This window comes from Rutidosis leptorrhynchoides, chromosome 7 (assembly GCF_046630445.1).
Source record: "Rutidosis leptorrhynchoides isolate AG116_Rl617_1_P2 chromosome 7, CSIRO_AGI_Rlap_v1, whole genome shotgun sequence".
NCBI lineage: Eukaryota > Viridiplantae > Streptophyta > Magnoliopsida > Asterales > Asteraceae > Rutidosis > Rutidosis leptorrhynchoides.
Genome location: NC_092339.1, coordinates 130248493 through 130268494, shown reverse-complemented (window position 1 = coordinate 130268494; position 20002 = coordinate 130248493). Strand labels below are relative to the sequence as shown.

General features: G+C 33.8%; 2 protein-coding genes across 2 annotated transcripts; one reads left to right on the top strand and one right to left on the bottom strand.

The window, feature by feature from the left end:
• Positions 1 to 13963: 13963 nt before the first annotated feature.
• Positions 13964 to 16022, top strand: LOC139858614 (peroxisomal 2,4-dienoyl-CoA reductase [(3E)-enoyl-CoA-producing]-like). The gene is made up of 5 exons (XM_071847443.1): positions 13964 to 14149; positions 14238 to 14397; positions 15258 to 15400; positions 15497 to 15719; positions 15829 to 16022. The coding sequence occupies exons 1-5, from the start codon at positions 13964 to 13966 to the stop codon at positions 15981 to 15983; spliced, it is 867 nt and encodes a 288-aa protein (XP_071703544.1). The 3' UTR covers positions 15984 to 16022.
• Positions 16023 to 18003: 1981 nt separating this feature from the next.
• LOC139858141 (uncharacterized) lies at positions 18004 to 19334 on the bottom strand. The gene has a single exon (XM_071846994.1). The coding sequence runs from the start codon at positions 19199 to 19201 to the stop codon at positions 18242 to 18244; it is 960 nt and encodes a 319-aa protein (XP_071703095.1). The 5' UTR covers positions 19202 to 19334; the 3' UTR covers positions 18004 to 18241.
• Positions 19335 to 20002: the final 668 nt, after the last annotated feature.

The window sequence follows — 20002 nt, the reverse complement described above, 5'->3', positions numbered from 1 at the left end:
AAACCATCTTGGTTTGATAACCAATGACCCAGATCCGATAACTTTGAAAATACTGACGAAGCAGCATGTTGTAGAAGGTCTTAATGACCAAAAGTTGATGATAAAAGAAGGAAGTGTTAGGAACGCTTGATAGAAAATTGGTACTGAAAACCGGATTGAGCAAACCATGAAGGAGACTCTGAACAAGTTACAAGGACTAAACTTGTACATAAAGAATTATGACGATTCTGTGAATCAAACACCTTGCTTCTGAATCTAAACCCTTACGGGTCAATCTTCATCATCATCCTTCGACATTAGAAATTCCAAGATATTATCATATCTTTCATTATAAATATCCTCAATATTTCTGAAGATATTTTCACCACTATCCTTATCTGAAATCATTTATCTCTCTGTAATATCTGCGTTACAATATAAAGGAAACTGTGTTAGTTTCTAAATCCTTCAAGTTTAAAATAGGAATGTTCTGAAGCAGTGTTGGGAACTGATGCATGAATTAGTATAATATAATGAAACTTGATCAACTTCATTATATTACAGTAAGTCATGTTAAGTTTCTAATGGAATGTGATGATTCACGGTACCGTCATCATGTGCCATGTTACACGGCTTTTACATTCTATCCAATTCCGAAATGTATTAAGAACAAATCATCTTGATAGTTCTATTTTCCTGGATATTCTGGTAATTTGACAAATCAAAATCGTGCCATTACCATTCCTTTCTTAGAGCATTAGCTATGTTCATTCTGAATTTTATACCTACGAATTCCGAACTATTGATCGCTTGACTCAAGGACGGGAAAAAGAAACGAAGGGACAAAGTCCCAAAATAGAAATTGGGGTATAGATCACAGCAAATAGGAGAGAGTATTAACTATGGATGCCAATGATTATGGAAAATAGAAGCAGGAGCATCGAAATATAAGGAAAGATATCAAACCCAATAACCATCCAGAAACTACAAACCGTGTATATCAATACGTATGGCGACGTAAAGACACAGGAGAATTAGAAACATTATAATTCCAAGAAAATCATAAAAGTGAATAGATTCTTCTAGCGGTAGATGAAAGAGAAGAATGAAAGATATGAAAGTTAGAAGTATAACAAAAATCAGAACGGGATGAAGCATTTTAAAGGATACCTTAAGGTATGAATTAGAGGAGGAAGAGTAAGAGATGTGAGGTATGGAAGTAAGAAAGGGAAGGAGGTGGATTTATAGTGAAATATCTGACAAAGAAATCGAAACAGATTATCGCATTAAATCAAAGGAGATCCTGTTTTCTAAATCATCGAAGAACCAAATCTTATTACATAAGATTTTCTTTAAATCCCTTAAATTCTGGAAATCAATCCTAATCTCGACATCGGTTAAAACAATTCCATATTCACTCATTTCATTCTTTTGTGATAGCTTCGCTCGTGCGCTTCACATGATCGAATCATTTTATCCATATCTTCCAATAATTATAAAACCCTATCAATACCTCATATTCGTCATGAAAACATTCCTATTGTTATTTATGACAACCTCTACCAAATTTCGGGACGAAATTTCTTTAACGGGGGGGTACTGTAACGACCCGGATTTTTTGCGATAGTTTTACACTTATAAGATTAATATCTACATAAATTAAACCTTACCAACATGATAAGCAATCCAAATTGTTGAGACGTATGTTTTCAAAGAGAGTTTTACACAACGATTGACCGTCTAGTTTGACCGATGATATCACGAACTATACAATATATGATAATTATACGTTTGTGTATATATATGTATATATACATATTTAACATGATCTAAGGATCTTTTAATATCTCATTTTGTATTAATAACAATAAGTTATAAGTATATTTTGAAACTACTAACTTAAGTTTTCAAAACGATAACCATACGTAACGTTATTTGACATAAATAAATATGACCTATAATGTTTATACATATATCGTATATATAATATATTTAATCACTTTTAAAGGACTTAAATACATAAAACAATATAAGTGTATTCACAAAAGATAGCTATATTTGAATCCTCGTTCCGTTTTCACAAGATTTTCTATACGTATATCTAGAGTACATGTACTCGTATCATACCTAGCTTCTATACGTATTTACTATTGGTATATACACATCAAATCACCACCAACCAGCCCTTGTTCATGCCTTATGTATAAGGTAACTACTTTTGTTATTTAGTATGACAATTTCACATGATTAAAAGATCTTTTCACAAAATTACAAACTTATACACCTTTTACACCACCATAAATACATGCATCCATTTTCAATTTTTGGAATATTATTTCTCTAGCTAAACACACACACTTACTAGCCTCATGTCTCTCTAAGAACTCCAGCAAAAATCCTCTCAAGAATCACCTTAAACACCACCATAAAAAGATCAACAAAAACACTACAAAAATACAACTTTCAATTCAAGTTTATGTCTTAAGTTGCTTCCAATCTTTCATCCAATTTCATCACTCTTTTGGTTCTAAGTTTTTACTCCTCTTTTACAGCAATCTTGTCCAAGTAACTTGAGGTAGTAACTTTGTTCATAACCTTATTCGATTCATATATATATAGCTATCTTATTGTATGGTATACAATTTTAACAACAAGAACATAGTTTGAATGTTTTCAAACTTGTTTGCAAACTAAATAGATCCTTCTAACTTAACTTTTAAAATACTTCAAGACCTGTAATATAACATAAATATATGCTAATTTAACAAGGTATAACTTGGTTTTTCAAAAGAACACCTTAAAAACTGTTTTTACGACGTCGGAGTGCAACCGGGGGCTGTTTTGGGTTGGATAATTAAAAACTATCTTGAACTTTGAATTGGAGGTTTATATTCTGGAAAAATGATATTTCTTATGAATATGTTAACACATAAAAATTTCATGATTTAATTCAAAGTATAAGTATTTTTAGAAAAATGGTTATTAAATGATATTTTTGTAACAAAAATGATTAACTTCATAAGTTTCACTAAAGTTTGACCTATGACCTGTGATTTCGAATACAAACTAAGGTATTTACAGTTCATAGTCTTAAAGAGGGACTCGATCCAAGGAAGTGGCAAGTTGAACCAACGAAAACGGAGTTGTAACGAAGAAACTATGACCAAAACGAGATCGGATATCTAAGACTAGTTTAGCCACGAAAATAATTGGAGAAAAATTATATAAATCACATTTTTTTAAAATAACATGATATTTTATATATATGTACTCATAATTTAATTTTATATGGTTCAGGATCACCCGTAAACAATACGAGAAGATTAATCATAAGATCCCATGATTGTACGCAACACGTCATTTGACAACACCGGTACTTTATGTACGCAACACGTCATTTGACAACACCGGTACCGTGGGTCAAGATTAATCCCGACCAATACATATACGATGGGGGTTTTATTTATTTCATTGGGGGTTTATTAAACATCTAAATATGAGCCATTAAAATTGAATTACTAACATCGGACTGCTAACTACGGACTAAGGAATTATTAAAAGTATTAAAAGTATAACAAGTATATATATGTGACGATTGTTTTAAAAAGAAAAGGTATTGATATATTATGTATGGATAGGTTCGTGATATCAATCGGAGACCAAGTCAAAATATATATCTTCAAGGCAAAGTGAGTATATAGTCCCACTTTTAAACTCTAAATATTTCGGGATGAGAATACATGTATTTTATGTTTTACGTTATGGACACAAGTAACTGAAAAATATATTCTACGTTGAGTTGTACCACTGGCATACTTCCCTGTAGCTTGGTAACTAATATTTACAGCGGTATTGTAAACGCGAATCCTGTTGATAGATCTATCGGGCCTGACAACCCCAACCGGACTGGACGACCAGTATTCAACGGTTGCACAGTACTTCGTTTCGTGACTACACTTGGTACAGTGTAGTAAGATTTCATAATAAAGGGAATATGCGACGTGATTAAATGTTAAGTATGGTTACCAAGTGCTCAACCACTTAGAATATTTTTATTAAAATGTTTATATATGAAATCTTGTGTTCCATTGTTATAACGCTGCTAGCATCAAACCTATATATCTCACCAACTTTATGTTGACGTTTTAAAGCAGGTTATTCTCAGGTATGAATTAAGTCTTCCGCTGTGCATTAGCTCATGTTAAGGATACTACTTGGGACCTTTTAAGCCATGATACAAAGACATTGCATTCGAGTCATTGGAGTTCAATAGAGAATATTAATAAGTAAATGACAGATTAGGTCATTTGGATATTATGAAATGTTAGACGAAAATGTCAAATATTGATATAATGATAGGTTTCCTTTTAAGAATAAATGCAACGTTTGTAAAATGTATCATATAGAGGTCAAGTACCTCGCAATGTTATCATATGTTATTGTATTCGTCCCTATGGATTGGGTCGGGTCGTCTCACCATTTATAAATTTTAGTACCTTTTAAGTTACGACGCGCAACTTTCTTATTTTTATTTTTCGACGTTTTTCGACGCGTAATCTTTTTCTTTCTTATTTCTCGACACGCTAGTTTTTAGGACATAGATTTTCTATTTCTTCTCAAAAAAAAATTCCAAACGAAAAATTATTTTAAGCGGTTAAATTGATAGACATCCAAATTTTCTGGTTCGTAGTAATAGTTGGATTTATTAGTGGCGAGTTATGGGCTTCCGATTTAAAGGGTCCTGGCTACCTGCTGCATCTATTGGCTATTCGAAACGTGGGCAAAATCAGAAAAGTCTATTAATTTGATAACTTATATAATTTTTTATTTTATAACTAATAGGATAATTAGTAAATGCACCACATTGTAGCTAAAATTTGGTAATAAGCGCATTATGAAAAGTCTCGAAGATATTTTGGAAACTCTTAATGAAATACGAAATCAATACTCTCAACCGAGTGTTGATGACAATTCGCTCAGTCAATCTTGGATCACGAATGACGAAACAATAACTGGTTGTGAAATATGTGGAGATTATCACTCAACATGGGAATGTTATTATTACGTTCCTATGGAAAATTATGCACCCATGGAACCTGAATGGAACGATTATGAGGAATACAATTCTAATTGGGATTATTCACAAGAATATATCCAAACTCAACAACCAGAAGACGAGGAAAATTATGTGCCTGAAAATTCTTTAGATTATATGAAAATCAAACTCGAAGAACTTGATGCTCAAAATGAACAAATGAGAGAGTTTGTAAATCAGCAAGTTGAAACCCTATCAGATTACACACCTGTTGATCTGAGGAGTATTGTGCAAGAAAATTTTATATCATCGAATTTTGATTAATTCGAGAGCTCCGAAATCACCAACTATCCCGATGATACTTTTTATTCAGTTTTACCAATTTCACAACATATCGACACATTAGCCTCTACCGACAAAATCATCGATCCATCAATGAATGAAGAAGAAGTAAGAGTGACAAAATGGTACTCTTGGGAAAACGATAACGTTGAAAATTTTACCCCCGAGACCAAAATGGTGAGACCAATAAGTACCATTAATGAAGAAGAATTTGCTTGGATCCCGAAATTCACCATTCCACAACCTTCCAACCCAATATTCTCAATAGACGAGTCATCCACCGGAAATGAACTACGAGCTGTAATAGATAATGACACCTCGAATTTCACCCAATTGGGTAATAGAGGTGAAACCTTTGATCCCGAGAATGAACGGAAGGAAATGTTAGGAATTGTCCGCCCTATAATATGTATGTCGATGTATATCGATCCATTTGACCAAGAACCAGAAAAGAGACATATCCATTTACTAAAAGCTACACTTAAAAAAGAATTAAGTAGTGACGGTCGGGAGAGTCTAAACTTTAAACCCATTGATATATTATACACCACCCGAGATGTAAATAACTGGCTCACTATTCTAATTCGTGGAACTTATTCTACCGACTTCACATGTCGTCAGCTAAGTGTGGGGAAGTCTAACCCCACTTAACGTTAAATTAGGGGTTCGGGTTAGTGCATAACTAGTTAATAAAAATGCACTATTAGGGTAAAAGACGTATTTTCAAAAATTAGCAAACAGTCCAGAAAAGCAACCGTTTTTGAAGAAAAACATGTGTGATAAAACAAGAAGGAATGAACGATGAGGCGCGCCATCTATCATTCGACGAGCTTTGTAATTACAAACTGGGTATTTTTAATCACTTTTCTACACTTATCACCCTCGTGAATTTATAATTATAGTATGATTTCATGCAAATGAGGGCATTGCATGATCTCAAGTGTGGGGAAGGGTTATAAATTCTCTCGGGTTTGCACTTAGTTTATTTGCCAAATTTTGTGAAAATTTTAAAAAATTTCAAATAAATGAATTCAAAATCATGTTTATACATATTTATGAACGATGAAAATTAGGTGTTAATACCGAAATTATCGTTACCTCGGAAAGGACATAAATTGAGAAACACCCTAAAACGATTGAATTCATTTAAAATGGAATAAAGGAGAATAAAAAGGCAAAGAAAGAAACTAAGTGTGGGGAGAATGTACCAAGTTATTCAATTAAAAACTATCTATCACATGTTTCTGTAAAGTTATTGCATGTACTTTTGTTTTGGACGATTTTAATCAGTTTTACCCGATTTACTGTAATATATTTGAAAGAAAAGATGGATCTACACGATGAATCAATTCCATCATTAAAAGGAAGTAAAGTCTTCCGAAAAAGACACGCGCTTCTTGATTTAGGTCAAGAAGTTGTCGTCCAGACCAGCTGTAGGTTGACGAAAAATCTAGAAAAGTCATCACTAAAATCAGCAGGAAATCCACGGACCTCAGCATCAAACAGGGTCGCCAAGTGGTCAGATTTATCCTAACCATGAGAAGGATTTATCTCGTACAATGGGGGGCACCGTGCAAATTAGCTTGATAAGACTAATGAATCAGATCCCCAGAAAGGATAATCTTCTTAAAGATTAAAAATCAGCTTTTAAGCCTGATATTACTCAATCCTTGAGATTGACCTTAAAGATTGAGAATTACAAACTCATGAAATTCGATGATATCTAAACTCGAGCTTGAACGAGAAAATATTTTGATCAAAATTACAAACCGATTTGTTTTCTAAAAACCTATTTTCAATGCGTTCATTACCATTGAACGTAAAATCCTAGAAATTCACCTGGAATTCATTAGGTCACCTGAACCAAATCGGGTGTGAACCGTAAGAACGGTGGTTGCATAGCATGGTCGAAGACAGTACCTTGTGCCAGACCGAAAAATTATAAGGGTGAGCTTTACTATTGCTCCTACAAAGGATAGTAATTGCGTCCGACACGTTATAGACCATAATTAAAAGCATGTCAGGGGACATTGCCTTAACAGGTGCTTGTTCAACGCTTTCCTTTACAACCGGACGGTAGTTTACCGAAAGGTAATATACGGAGCAAGTATACTGGACGTGTTGCTTTCCTAATACAAGGTTAGCAAGTGGGTGACACAAAACCATAAGTTTTGAGCCAAAATTTTCAAATCTGAAACCCACAAAACCCATAAAAAAATCATTTTGCAAACACCGGTGAAGGGTTATTTCGGAAAACTTATCTAGGGTAAAAGCTAGATTGAATTTCTAAAGATCAAATGTTTTCATAAAGATCCAATTTCCTTAAGGATCTACATTTTCATAGTCATGTGGGACTATAAACCGCCTTTTAAATGTGCACTTTGCTTTGGAAACCGAAAGTAAATCGGCTATTTGATTGCAAGTGTCGTTGACCTAAACCCGAGGCAACTGTGGATGACACACCCACCTTTAACCATGGTTCTATCGTTACTATCATTATTTATACCACCATATCAAAATCACTGATGTACAAAGTGTGAAGAATAAAGAAGTGATTCGTGTGATGTATTATATTATTTCAAGTTATGTATTGCTTGAGGACAAGCAACGTTCAAGTGTGGGGATATTTGATAGTGCTCTAAATGAACATATATTTTGTAGCAATATCCTCCCAATATGTAAATTATTTAGTTGTAATTGTTCTATTTTAATTTGTAATCGTTTATATTAAATAAGTGCGAAGACAAAAGGCAGATTCGACGAATTGAAGACGCAAACGGCCAAAAAGCTCAAAAGTACAAAGTACAATCCAAGAGGTTCAATTTATTGATGAGAAACGTCTAAAAATTACAAGAGTACCAGTTACAAAACGCAAAGTACATGATATAAAATAATACGAAAGGACGTTCGAAAATTCGGAACCAGGACATGAGTCTACTCTCAACGCGCGACGCAACGGTACAAAAATTACAAGTCAACTATGCACATAAATAAAATATAATATTTAAATAATTCTTAAAATTATTTATATATTATATTATTATTTAATAACGTCGACAAGCAAAGATCCAAAATCATGTGAGCTGGAAATTCAAACTCCGCGACTCGCGGAGTTTGAAGGGTAAAAGTGCCGCAACTCGCTTATTTCATGTGATTTAATTTCAAGTTCTGTATTGCTTGAGGACAAGCAACGTTCAAGTGTGGGGATATTTGATAGTGCTCCAAATGAACATATATTTAGTAGCAATATCCTTCCAATATGTAAAGTTTTCAGTTGCAATTGTTCGATTTTCAAGTAATATTTGTTTAAATAAATAAGTGCGAAGACAAAAGGCGAAAATGACGATTTGAAGAGGCAAACGTCCAAAAAGCTCAAATGTATAAGATACAATCCAAGTGGTTCAATTTATTGATAAGAAATGTCTAAAAATGACAAGAGTACAAGTTGCAGAACGCAAAGTACAAGATATTAAATTATACGAAAGGACGTTCGAAAATCCGGAACCGGGACCTGAGCCAACTATCAACGCCCGACTCAACGGACCAAAAATTACAAGTCAACTATGCACAAGAATATAATATAATATTTAAATAATTATATAAATTATTTATATATTATATATATTTAAATATAACGTCGACAAGCAAATGGCCAAAAATTGGTGAGCTGGATTCCTGACCTCCGCACTCGCGGAGCATTTAGCCTACAAAACTCCGCACTCGCGGAGCAGTCTGTTTCAGAAATGTCCTATAAATGCAACGAATTCTGGCCGAGTTCTACACACCAAAAATAAATAATACTCCTCTGTAATAATAATAAATAAATATATATAATATATATATATATATATATATATATATATATATATATATATATATATATATATATATATATATATATATATATATATATATATATATATATATATATATATATATATAGTATAGGGTAGTTTTATATTAGATTAGTTCGGGTTATGTAAAGGTTATTTTACGAGTTTTTGGAAGTCGAAATTCTGTCCGTGTAACACTACGCGATAAATACTCAATGTAAGTTATGTTCTCCTTTTTAAATTAATGTCTCGTACTTAAGTTATTATTATGCTTATTTGAGCCAAAGTAATCATGATGTTGGACTAAATATTAAAGACGGGGTAATTGGGCTTTGTACCATAATTGGGGTTTGGACAAAAGAACGACACTTGTGGAAATTAGACTATGGGCTATTAATGGGCTTTATATTTGTTTAACTAAATGATAGTTTGTTAATTTTAATATAAAGATTTACAATTGGACGTCCCTATAAATAACCATATACACTCTATCGGACACGATGGGCGGGGAATTTATATGTACGAATAATAGTTCATTTAACCGGACACGGGAATGGATTAATAGTCACTAGAATTATTAAAACATGGGTGAAATTATGTACAAGGACACTTGGCATAATTGTTAACAAAGTATTAAACCTTGGATTACACGCAGTCGATATCCTGGTGTAATTATTAAACAAAGTATTAAAACCTTGTTACAGTTTAAGTCCCCAATTAGTTGGAATATTTGACTTCGGGTATAAGGATAATTTGACGAGGACACTCGCACTTTATATTTATGACTGATGGACTGTTATGGACAAAAACCAGATGGACATATTAAATAATCCAGGACAAAGGAAAATTAACCCATGGGCATAAAACTAAAATCAACACGTCAAACATCATGATTACGGAAGTTTAAATAAGCATAATTATTTTATTTTATATTTCATCGCACCTTTAATTATTCGTCATTTATATTTTTTGTTATTTATTTTATTTTATTTTGTTAATTAAATTTACTTTACGCTTCGCTTAAAATATAAAATCGACAAACCGGTTATTAAAATGGTAAACCCCCCTTTTATATATTATTATATATATATATATATATATATATATATATATATATATATATATATATATATATTTATATATTTTTGTACAAATGTAATTATATAAAAATATAGTGTAACCGTCTCCCTGTGGAACGAACCGGACTTACTAAAAACTATACTACTCTACGATTAGGTACACTGCCTATAGAGTTTTAGCAAAGTTTAGGTATATCCATTTCGATAAATAAATAAATAACTTGTGTAAAATTGTAGCGTATTTAATAGTATTTCCTTGTAAAATTTAATAGTATTTTATACCCCTTAGTTTTAACATCATGTACTAATCATCACTGACCGAGTTCCATAGCCTTACTTAGCAGAGGTACAACTTACAATAACCGTTGTGCTTCAGCATGCACGTACGAAGTTTATATGCTAGGTGACTACACTAGCATGGTCTAAGACCGACAATGTACTATGGGTCAAGTTAGATGTTTCACTACGAAAGAGTCATAAGTCAGAATCCAAGGCTTGGTGGACTTACTACAACCGGTGTGCCTCAGTCAAACTTACGTTGTATCTGATAGACTTCTCTTACCAAGGGGTGACACAGATAGTGTACTCTGAATCGGGGTTCGCGACTTCCCAATAATAGAGCCTATAAATACGTTCTATTAGTTGGAAAAGCGATTGAGTTTAAAGCATAATCGGAAAGCATCTCAACAACATACACAAACCATATTATTTCGGCATTATAACTGACTACATCATAGCATACACTAAAGATAACTACTCGCTAATCATGGTAACAATATCACAAATCATAATGATAAAAGACATTATACAAATACAAAGGATAGATCTACCAGTAGTTTAAACGAGTTCCGAATATAAAAGTGACAACTTCAAACTCCAGACCGCTCCTAAGACAATCTTCGGCGTTCTTCTTCCGGTACTAGGTTTCCCGCACGGAGTCGAAGACCTTGAAAGTATGACTAATATTGTAGAAAGAGAGAGGGAGAGAGAGAGAGAGAGAGAGAGAGAGAGAAGTGAATTGAAGTGTGTATAAAAATGGATGACAAATGACCTTTAAATAGAAAATGATTTTGTTGTCATACGGTTGGCAGATCGTATGGTAGACCGTATGGCCTGCCCGTATGACCAGGCAACCCGTTTGACCTGGGCGTATGCATGGCAGGACATATCCCATCTAGAAAGCCGGATGGCAGGCCGTATGGCAGCCCTGGTTTGCTATTTTTGCTAGATCGTTTTGCTTGTTCCTGGGATCGTAACTTGGTTTTCGGGGTCGTAACTTGTCTTTCACCGTTTTTGCTTTAGAATCTTCGTTTTAGCTCCAATTCTCTTGATTCTTTTTTCACCAGCTTCGTAATTACTTCATATTCACTTTTAATCGACAAAGAGAGTATTTTGGCGATAAAGCTTGGAACTTTATTATTTTTAGGCCTCAATACCAGAGTGAAAACGTGACTTTTTAGCCGATATCAGTGCCTGAAGAGTGGGTTCATCAAGTCCACTGTCTTAAGAGATGGAAGGAGACTTATGCATTTCACATTCAACCATTGAATGGTAAAGCATTGTGGCCTAAATTAAATGAGCCAAAAAAGATATTACCACCCTTAATGATAACTACTGCAGGTGGGCCTAATAAGAACAGGAGAAATTCTGCAGAGGAAATATCAGAGATGAATGAAAAGGGTAAACTTTCAATAAAAGGTAAGACAAAAAGATGTGGGAATTGTGGAGAATATGTAAACAATAAACGTGGTTGTACTAATGGAGCATCAACAAATGGTGGACCTGCTATAAGTTCAAAGAGGAAAAGGGTTCAATCTCAAAAGAATCATGCATCTAGTACTCAATGAATCAAATGTTAATTGTAGTATTAATGGCTTTTGGTATTGTCTTTTGATAATGTCGTGTGGTACTTTGTTAAGTGTTGTAATGAACAACTAGGTACTTTGTTATTAAGTGTAGTGTTAATGGCTTTTGTTATTGTCTTTTGGTAATGTCTTGTGGTACTTTGTGCAATGTTGTAATTGTAATGAACATCTTGATTATTTGTTAAGTTAATGTAGTTGATCTTTTGTTTACTCTTGCAATGGTTGTTCTTGTAATTTAATCTTGTAATTCTTGTGATTTCATATGGTTGTAGCTTGCACTTTTCGAGTCTTGTGCAGAGTCATATGGTTGTAATATGACTTGCAATTCTGATGCTATGCAACTTGCAACCAACTGCTAACCAAATGTTATGCAAGTTGCAATAAAATGTTATGCAACTTGCAACCAAATGTTAACTTGTGCAAATTTTGATGCTATGCAACTTGCAACCAAATACTAACCAACTGTTATGCAAGTTGCAATCAAATGCTATGCAATTTGCACTCAATTGATATGAAACTTGAAACTTGTAAACCAAAACAATGGAACAACAAAACTTGTAAATCAAATAAATTCTTCATTCATACAAACAAAAAAATACATAGCAAAGATACGCTACATTACAACCAAATTAAGTCTTCAATTCCCAAAACATAAACTACATTACATCATCTTGCCTTCAATTCCCAAAAGATCAACTACATTACATAGTTAAGTAATCTAATGACCAAGATATTACATAGCAAACCAAACACATATAATACCAAGCAACCATTTCAAAATCTTTGCTTCTTTAAGTGCTTGTCTCATCAATGCTTCAGCCTTATTCTTCGACTCCAAAAAACCAGGTATAATGCTAACTGATCTAGCACACATGGGAGGATCATACCAATCAATAAACCTGCAATTGAAATTATGCGAACATAAACAACAAAAAATCAACAAATTTCATACTTGATTAAATTTTTACAAATGTAAGGTTACATTACCACTATTGAACAACCATAAAAACGACGACCAGGGTTTCTTCGGGTCCAAGATGTCCGAATGAAAGATTCACGACCACACCAACATTGAACCATGACGGATTAGGGTTTCTTTTTGACTAATTATGGATGAGTGGCTGAATTGGGTGAAAATGATGCTACGGTTTTAAAACTGGAGCTTGTAATCGGGTTATAAAGGGTGTAAAAAGACATAAAATATTCTCACGTGTATAGCACATGGGATGACTTAACGTTAGTAATAAACGTCCGTTCTGTATAAGGACTAACCACGTAACAAATGTAAATCACAATGACCACTCAGATCAAAATAGAAATTGAGAGACTACCGGCGTAATATTGTGTAAAATACATGGACCATTCAAGTAATTTTTTCTTCAAATAATATAGAAAATATGTTATAATATAGAAAAATAACAGTTTGTCACTTTCTCTCTCTAAAGGCTATGGTCAGGAATTTCCAACTATATAATGCTTGAAGAAATCAAGAGGAGTCTAACATTGAATTCACATATATAAAAATAGTCGTCAAGTGGGAAAAATATCATATGTTAAAGTTAATTCTAGTGAATTGATCGATGATAAAATGGTACCGCAAAGACAAAGTTGGTAAAGTATCTAAAAAGAATCTTTAAATTCGTAGCTAAAGTTAATTATTAACATCATTCATTTAATTTTAATGCTTCAATCAAAACAAAAGGAAAATGAGCATAAAGAAAGCCGGCCAGCTTATAAATTTTCACATTCAGTTATATATTGTTATTATCATCACAGTTTAATCACTAGAGCAAAGCGTTAAGATCTTGTTAAATAAGGTGTTACAGTTAAATGGAGTCACCATTTAAGGGGGATATATTGAAGGGTAAAGTGAGTTTATTGACTGGTGGTGGATCAGGAATCGGATATGAAATCGCTGCAGAATTGGGGAAACACGGATCTTTCATCGCGATCATGGGTCGCAGGATACATGTTCTTGATTCCGCGGTTTCTGCTCTTCAATCGCTTGGCATTCAAGTAATTGAATCTTTAATCTTCTCTTTTTATCTTTCACTTCACCTTATATTATAAACATGTTCCTAAACTACAAGATACATGTTTTTAGGCTATCGGGGTTGAAGGAGATGTTCGGAAAAAAGAGGACGCTGCTCGAGTTATAGACGCAACTGTTAAACAGTTTGGTAAACTCGACATCCTTGTTAACGCAGCCGCTGGGAACTTTCTTGTTCCTTCTGAGGATTTATCGCCTAATGGTTTTCGAACAGGTTATACTCTTCATATTCAGAAAGATATATCTATTACTTCAAACGGAACTTGTTCGGGAATGATGTAGAAGTTAAGGAGCGTTTGATAAAACAAAATGATTAAGCGTTAAATGTTTCTAAATCTAAATTTAATTCTGAACGACAATAACTTGTTTAATAATCATTCTGAATGAACTCTATGGATGCTATGTAATTAATGTATTAACCTTTTTAAATAAATAATAAAATAATATAGTTATTAACTTCAAGGTGTTGCTGTATTGGTGATGATCTGACCTCCTACCTTTAAGGGAGGTCAGGGTTCGATCCCTATAAGCTGCAAAATATTTCCTTGGAGGTTATCCACCTATATCATGAGCTTCGGAGGTTGCGAACGTCTTGCGTTTAAGCCTCACCTAAGGGGGTATTCGCCGTGTGGGTTTCATCCTGAGGAGCGATAGGACTATATCTTCGTCCCAGGAAATGATTGGGTGGGTGGGTGAGTTCCGACATCACGTTCGGACCCCGTCAGCGACTTGTAACCGTCGTTCAGAAAAAAAGAATATAATTATTCCACACCTATTCTTGATATAATATAAAGGGTATATTCAAGGAAATGAACGTGTTGAACGGTTAACAAAGTATTTCAACTCTGATTGATTCAGTACAAATTGTTGAATGATTTAGCATGTCATTCTAATGTCAGTAACAAACACACTGAATGCTGAATTATACCACGCTCAGTGTTGAAACATTCGATTAAGAGGCAATCAAACGCAACCTTATTAAAGTTTTTGTAACCATTTTTTCTAAGTAAAACCCGTTTTATCATTTATAAGTAAAACTCATAATTATAAATTTTAAACAATTGGAGATTGCAGTGATAGACATAGATGCAGTTGGGACATTCACAATGTGTCATGAAGCACTTCCATATTTAAAGAACGGAGGAGTCATCATAAACATAAGTGCAACTTTGCATTACACAGCAAGTTGGTATCAAGTTCATGTTTCTGCTGCTAAGGTTTCTCATTTTACCTTCAAAAATCTAACTAATCATCAATTTGCAATAACAAATAAAGCTTAAAGGTCTTTATATTTTGTTTGTTGAATGTAACAGGCAGCTGTAGATAGCCTTACAAGAAGCTTAGCATTAGAATGGGGAACAGATTACGGAATTAGAGTCAACGGGATTGCACCGGGGCCCATTGAAGACACCACTGGTGTTGCCAAGCTCATAACAAAAGAGGTAACGCTCAAGAGACAAAAAGATTCTGCTCAGTACAGGATGGGGAAGAAATGGGATATCGCTATGGCTGCTCTCTATCTCGCATCTGATGCAGGTCAGTCGTTTTGTTTATCAGAACTTAAACCGAGATGTTGTATGAAATTGTTATTATGATTTTAGCATTTTGTGCGAAATTGAAAAGGCGGTTGGATTACTGTTTGAAGGGAATTACGTGAATGGGATGACTATGGTGGTTGATGGAGGAATATGGTTGAACAGTCCACGACACATGTCAAAAGAGGAAGTTAAACAACTTTCAAAGACAGTAGAGAAAAGGTCCAGAGATGCACCAGTTGGTGTGCCTAAAAGCAATCTTTGATCCTCATGGTTTTCAGGTGAAGTTTATAGATTTATAAAAATGGGAAACAATACTTGTTTACTATATTTGTATTTCTGACTAAGGAATCAAAAGGTTATTATTCCTGTAAGGATGGTGATAAATCTACCATATTTTGATAAATCTTGCAAAATACGCATTATATATGCAACAATATGTTATACTATACAACTTGTTAATGCATACGTTTGATCAATAGTAATGGTGTACATACGTTTGATCAATACTAATGGTGATCAATAGTAATGGTGTATTTATCGGTAACATTCGTGAAACATACATCCCCTATCATTCTATCAACACTGATGAATCCACAAACAATATTCTATTGGTAGTTGTGTTTAGCTTTTGATATAATAAGCTCATTTCGAGCACTCTACTTCAGGAATCAAACATATGGGATCACATTTATAGTTTTAATCCTTCCAAAATATGTACACAGTGATCTATGATCAAAATTTTATTTAAAATGCATCCAAAAACAAAATCACTGGTTCATTTCTATGTGTAACTACTGAACTTGTGCAGAACTCATTAAATCATTCAACTTAATACCCACCAGGAGCTGTTATCTGTACTTCTGTAACACCAATTTCCATCTTCCTCTTCTAGTAATTCCACAATAAAGTGTCAACCACATACATACATACATACATATATATACATACATACATACATACATACATACATACATACATATATATATATATATATATATATATATATATATATATATATATATATATATATATATATATATATATATATATATATATATAAATAAATAAAAGCTCATCGCTCTATTATCGAAGGCATCAATTTCTAATCATTTTTCAAGATGATCAACCATGCATTCATGAGTATTACATAGGCAATAAGATGAAAATGTGTGCAGGTTATCGAGCTCTGTATCTGGACTAAGCTTCTTAAATGCGAAAGAAGAAAAATTTGAATCATAGTCAAGATATGATAGCAATTAATAACAAGAAATAAGTGATATAACATTGTAGCTAACTCAAGACAAGTGACTTAGATTGATCATGCTGTTATAATATCAACTCCATTATGCTTTCACTGCCATTAACATGTTCATATGATCCTTCTCGATGCAATGAACCATGCATATTACAATGAAAGAAAAAAGTTTACATTACAATTATTACCATACACATACACATGTACATTAAATAACAGCAAACTAAAAGCCCTAGTAATCCTACTCCAACTTCATTAGTTAGGTTTTGCCACCATACCCATGGCAGAAAGGTAAGATTCCAAGGATGAAACATGTCAATGATGGTGATTCCTAGTACCCCAAAAAAAAAAAAACATAAAACCTTAAGTGGAATAGTTTTCATAACAATTGCGATAGACTTGAAGAATATTGATTATATTTGGACCCTAGGGAGTATTTGGATGTGCTTTCTACTTGAATATTCAGACTTAAGGCCTCGATAACAACCTAAAGAGTTCGGCAAAAGCTGATTAAAATTTTGACCTTCTGGTAATTTAAAGGAGAAAAAAAGTACTTAAGAAAACTAATAGTTCTGATATATGTGATTGACTTTACTAATGCCAACTTTGGAAACCAAAAAAACAGGATCACATCCTTCAAGACTTCAAGTTGCAATACTCACTTTAAAACAACATAGGCAAAGTTCCAAACACCCCTTATAGTCATCCACTAAGATACGGTAACTCTTCAAACCAGATGTACAAATGAGATAAATATGCTGATCATCAAGAAAAGCTTGCAGTAAATGCAATGTAGAAACCAGAGGTATCCAAGATCTAAATCCTTCTCATTTCAAACCTAACATGTTCTTCTGACACAAAAACCTCATCTTCTAACAAGAAATCGATAGAAACAGATGAGGGAGTTAACCATAAGACATGTTTACAGTAACTAAGAATAAGCATAACTAAGTTCTATTTGAACCAAGTTATCAATTAAGGCACACCAGAGAAGCCTATTCATAGTGGTATCTTTGATTTGCATTCGTTTACAGTATTCATTTGATCATATATCACAGAAGTATCTTTTCCCTACAATAAGTATACCAGAAGATAGATATACGTACACAAACATAATATCCGGAAAATAAAAATACAAAAATCATACGCATAACAAAATATTCAGCTTTACAGGTTAATATCCAATTCTTTTTTCAGTTCTTCATACAAAGAAAAAGTACAAACAAACAACAAAACGCAACGTAGTCTTGTTACCATAATAGCGATCATTCCAAGCTTTCCAACTGAATGCTGCTTTTAAGAGGCACATATTCTCCAAGATAGCCACCCAAATGATCATACAAAGCATTCTTATCAATCCCTTGATGATGATAACTTTTACACACATAATAAAACACACTTTGTACCAACAACCCAACCAAATTCACTATCACAAGTATACCAACCAGAAACCCTCCAACAACAATCCTCGAAAAAACGCCATAATCATACTCCCCACCGTGCACCACAATAGCACCAAACAAACCGTTAAGCGCGCCACAAATTACAAAATACCCTAACACAAGCACACACCCCATCTTCCCTTTCCCTTTAAGCAACTCAAAACTTTTTTTCATAGCTTCAAATCCATACACATTACTCTCAAGTACAGATACAACACTAGCTAAATGCCACAATGCAGTAATATACACATGCACAAACATAAACAGCACAAACACAACAATCAAGCTTAAGAAAAACAACACAAGGTTTTGTGTATCTATAGCTATGATTAAAAGCACAATAAACCCTAGAAACACAATGTTGTACACAACCATGATTAAACCAACCCATAGGAAGGTTATGAACAATCGTTTGAACACCGACGGAATCGCGGCCATCGTGGCGGCGTAACTGACCGGTTTCGATGTGTAAAGCGATGCGACGGTGAATACGACGGCGGCGGTGGAAAGAAGGGAGAAAATGAAGAGGAAGATGAGGTAACAAAATTGAAAAATTAAGAGTTTGGACCATTGTGAGGTGTGTGAAGATGAATAAGGATCTTGAATTTGAGTGATTAAAGGGTGAGTGAAAAGAGAATGGGCTAAAATTGCGAATGATAATGGGAAAATTAGGGTTAGGGTTATGAGGTAAAAAGTTCGGGGGGATTGTTTGGGGATGGAGATTGATTCTTTCAAGATGTCTGTTGTGGAGAGGAATTGAAGCTCGTCTGGAGGTAGATCCATGGCGAATTGAATGATTGAATTAAGATTATGAATGTATGTATATATGTATAGATATAGATGGGAGTGTATGTATAGATCTGATTTTGGGGGTGAAATGTGAAAAGAAAGAGGGGATGGCAACGTGGTGTGTGTTTATCTGAGAAAAAGGCTGAGATGGATGAATATGGCGGTGGGTGTTCTGGTTTTAAGAGAAATTATATTTAATTTATTCTTTTTTATATTATACTACTGTACATTTTAAGAGTTGATGTGTTGCACACTACCTCTAAAAAAATAGTTTTCATAATTATTATTAATCCTTATACATTGAAATTGGTGCAAGATTTTTACTTTTAGTTACACTCTATCTATCGTCGTTTTGCTTTCGCGTTCACATTATAAACGGTCCCTCAACTTCGACTATATTTACACAACGGCCCCTCAAATTTACACTTCTCCAGCGATAAAAAAACGTAAGTATATAATTTTATTAAAATAAAAGAAATTAATTCCACCCGAATTTATAACGGGCCATATCTTCTCGCTCGGTGTGAGTTAAAATTTTCCGAGACCACCGTTCAACTCGAAAAAGTCTTACGAACCCAACGGGACTAACTATATGCGAAACGGACACTTCTCAAAAACGCTAAACACGACAGCCCGTATCTTTCCGCTCGCCGCGAGTTAAATTTTTTCGACATGAGTGTCAGACTCGAAATAATATTATGAACAAAACGATAAAAAGTACGTTTGAAATAAAAAAAACGCTAAAAACAATGACAGCCCGTATCTTCCTGCTCGCCGCGAGTTATATTTTTCCGA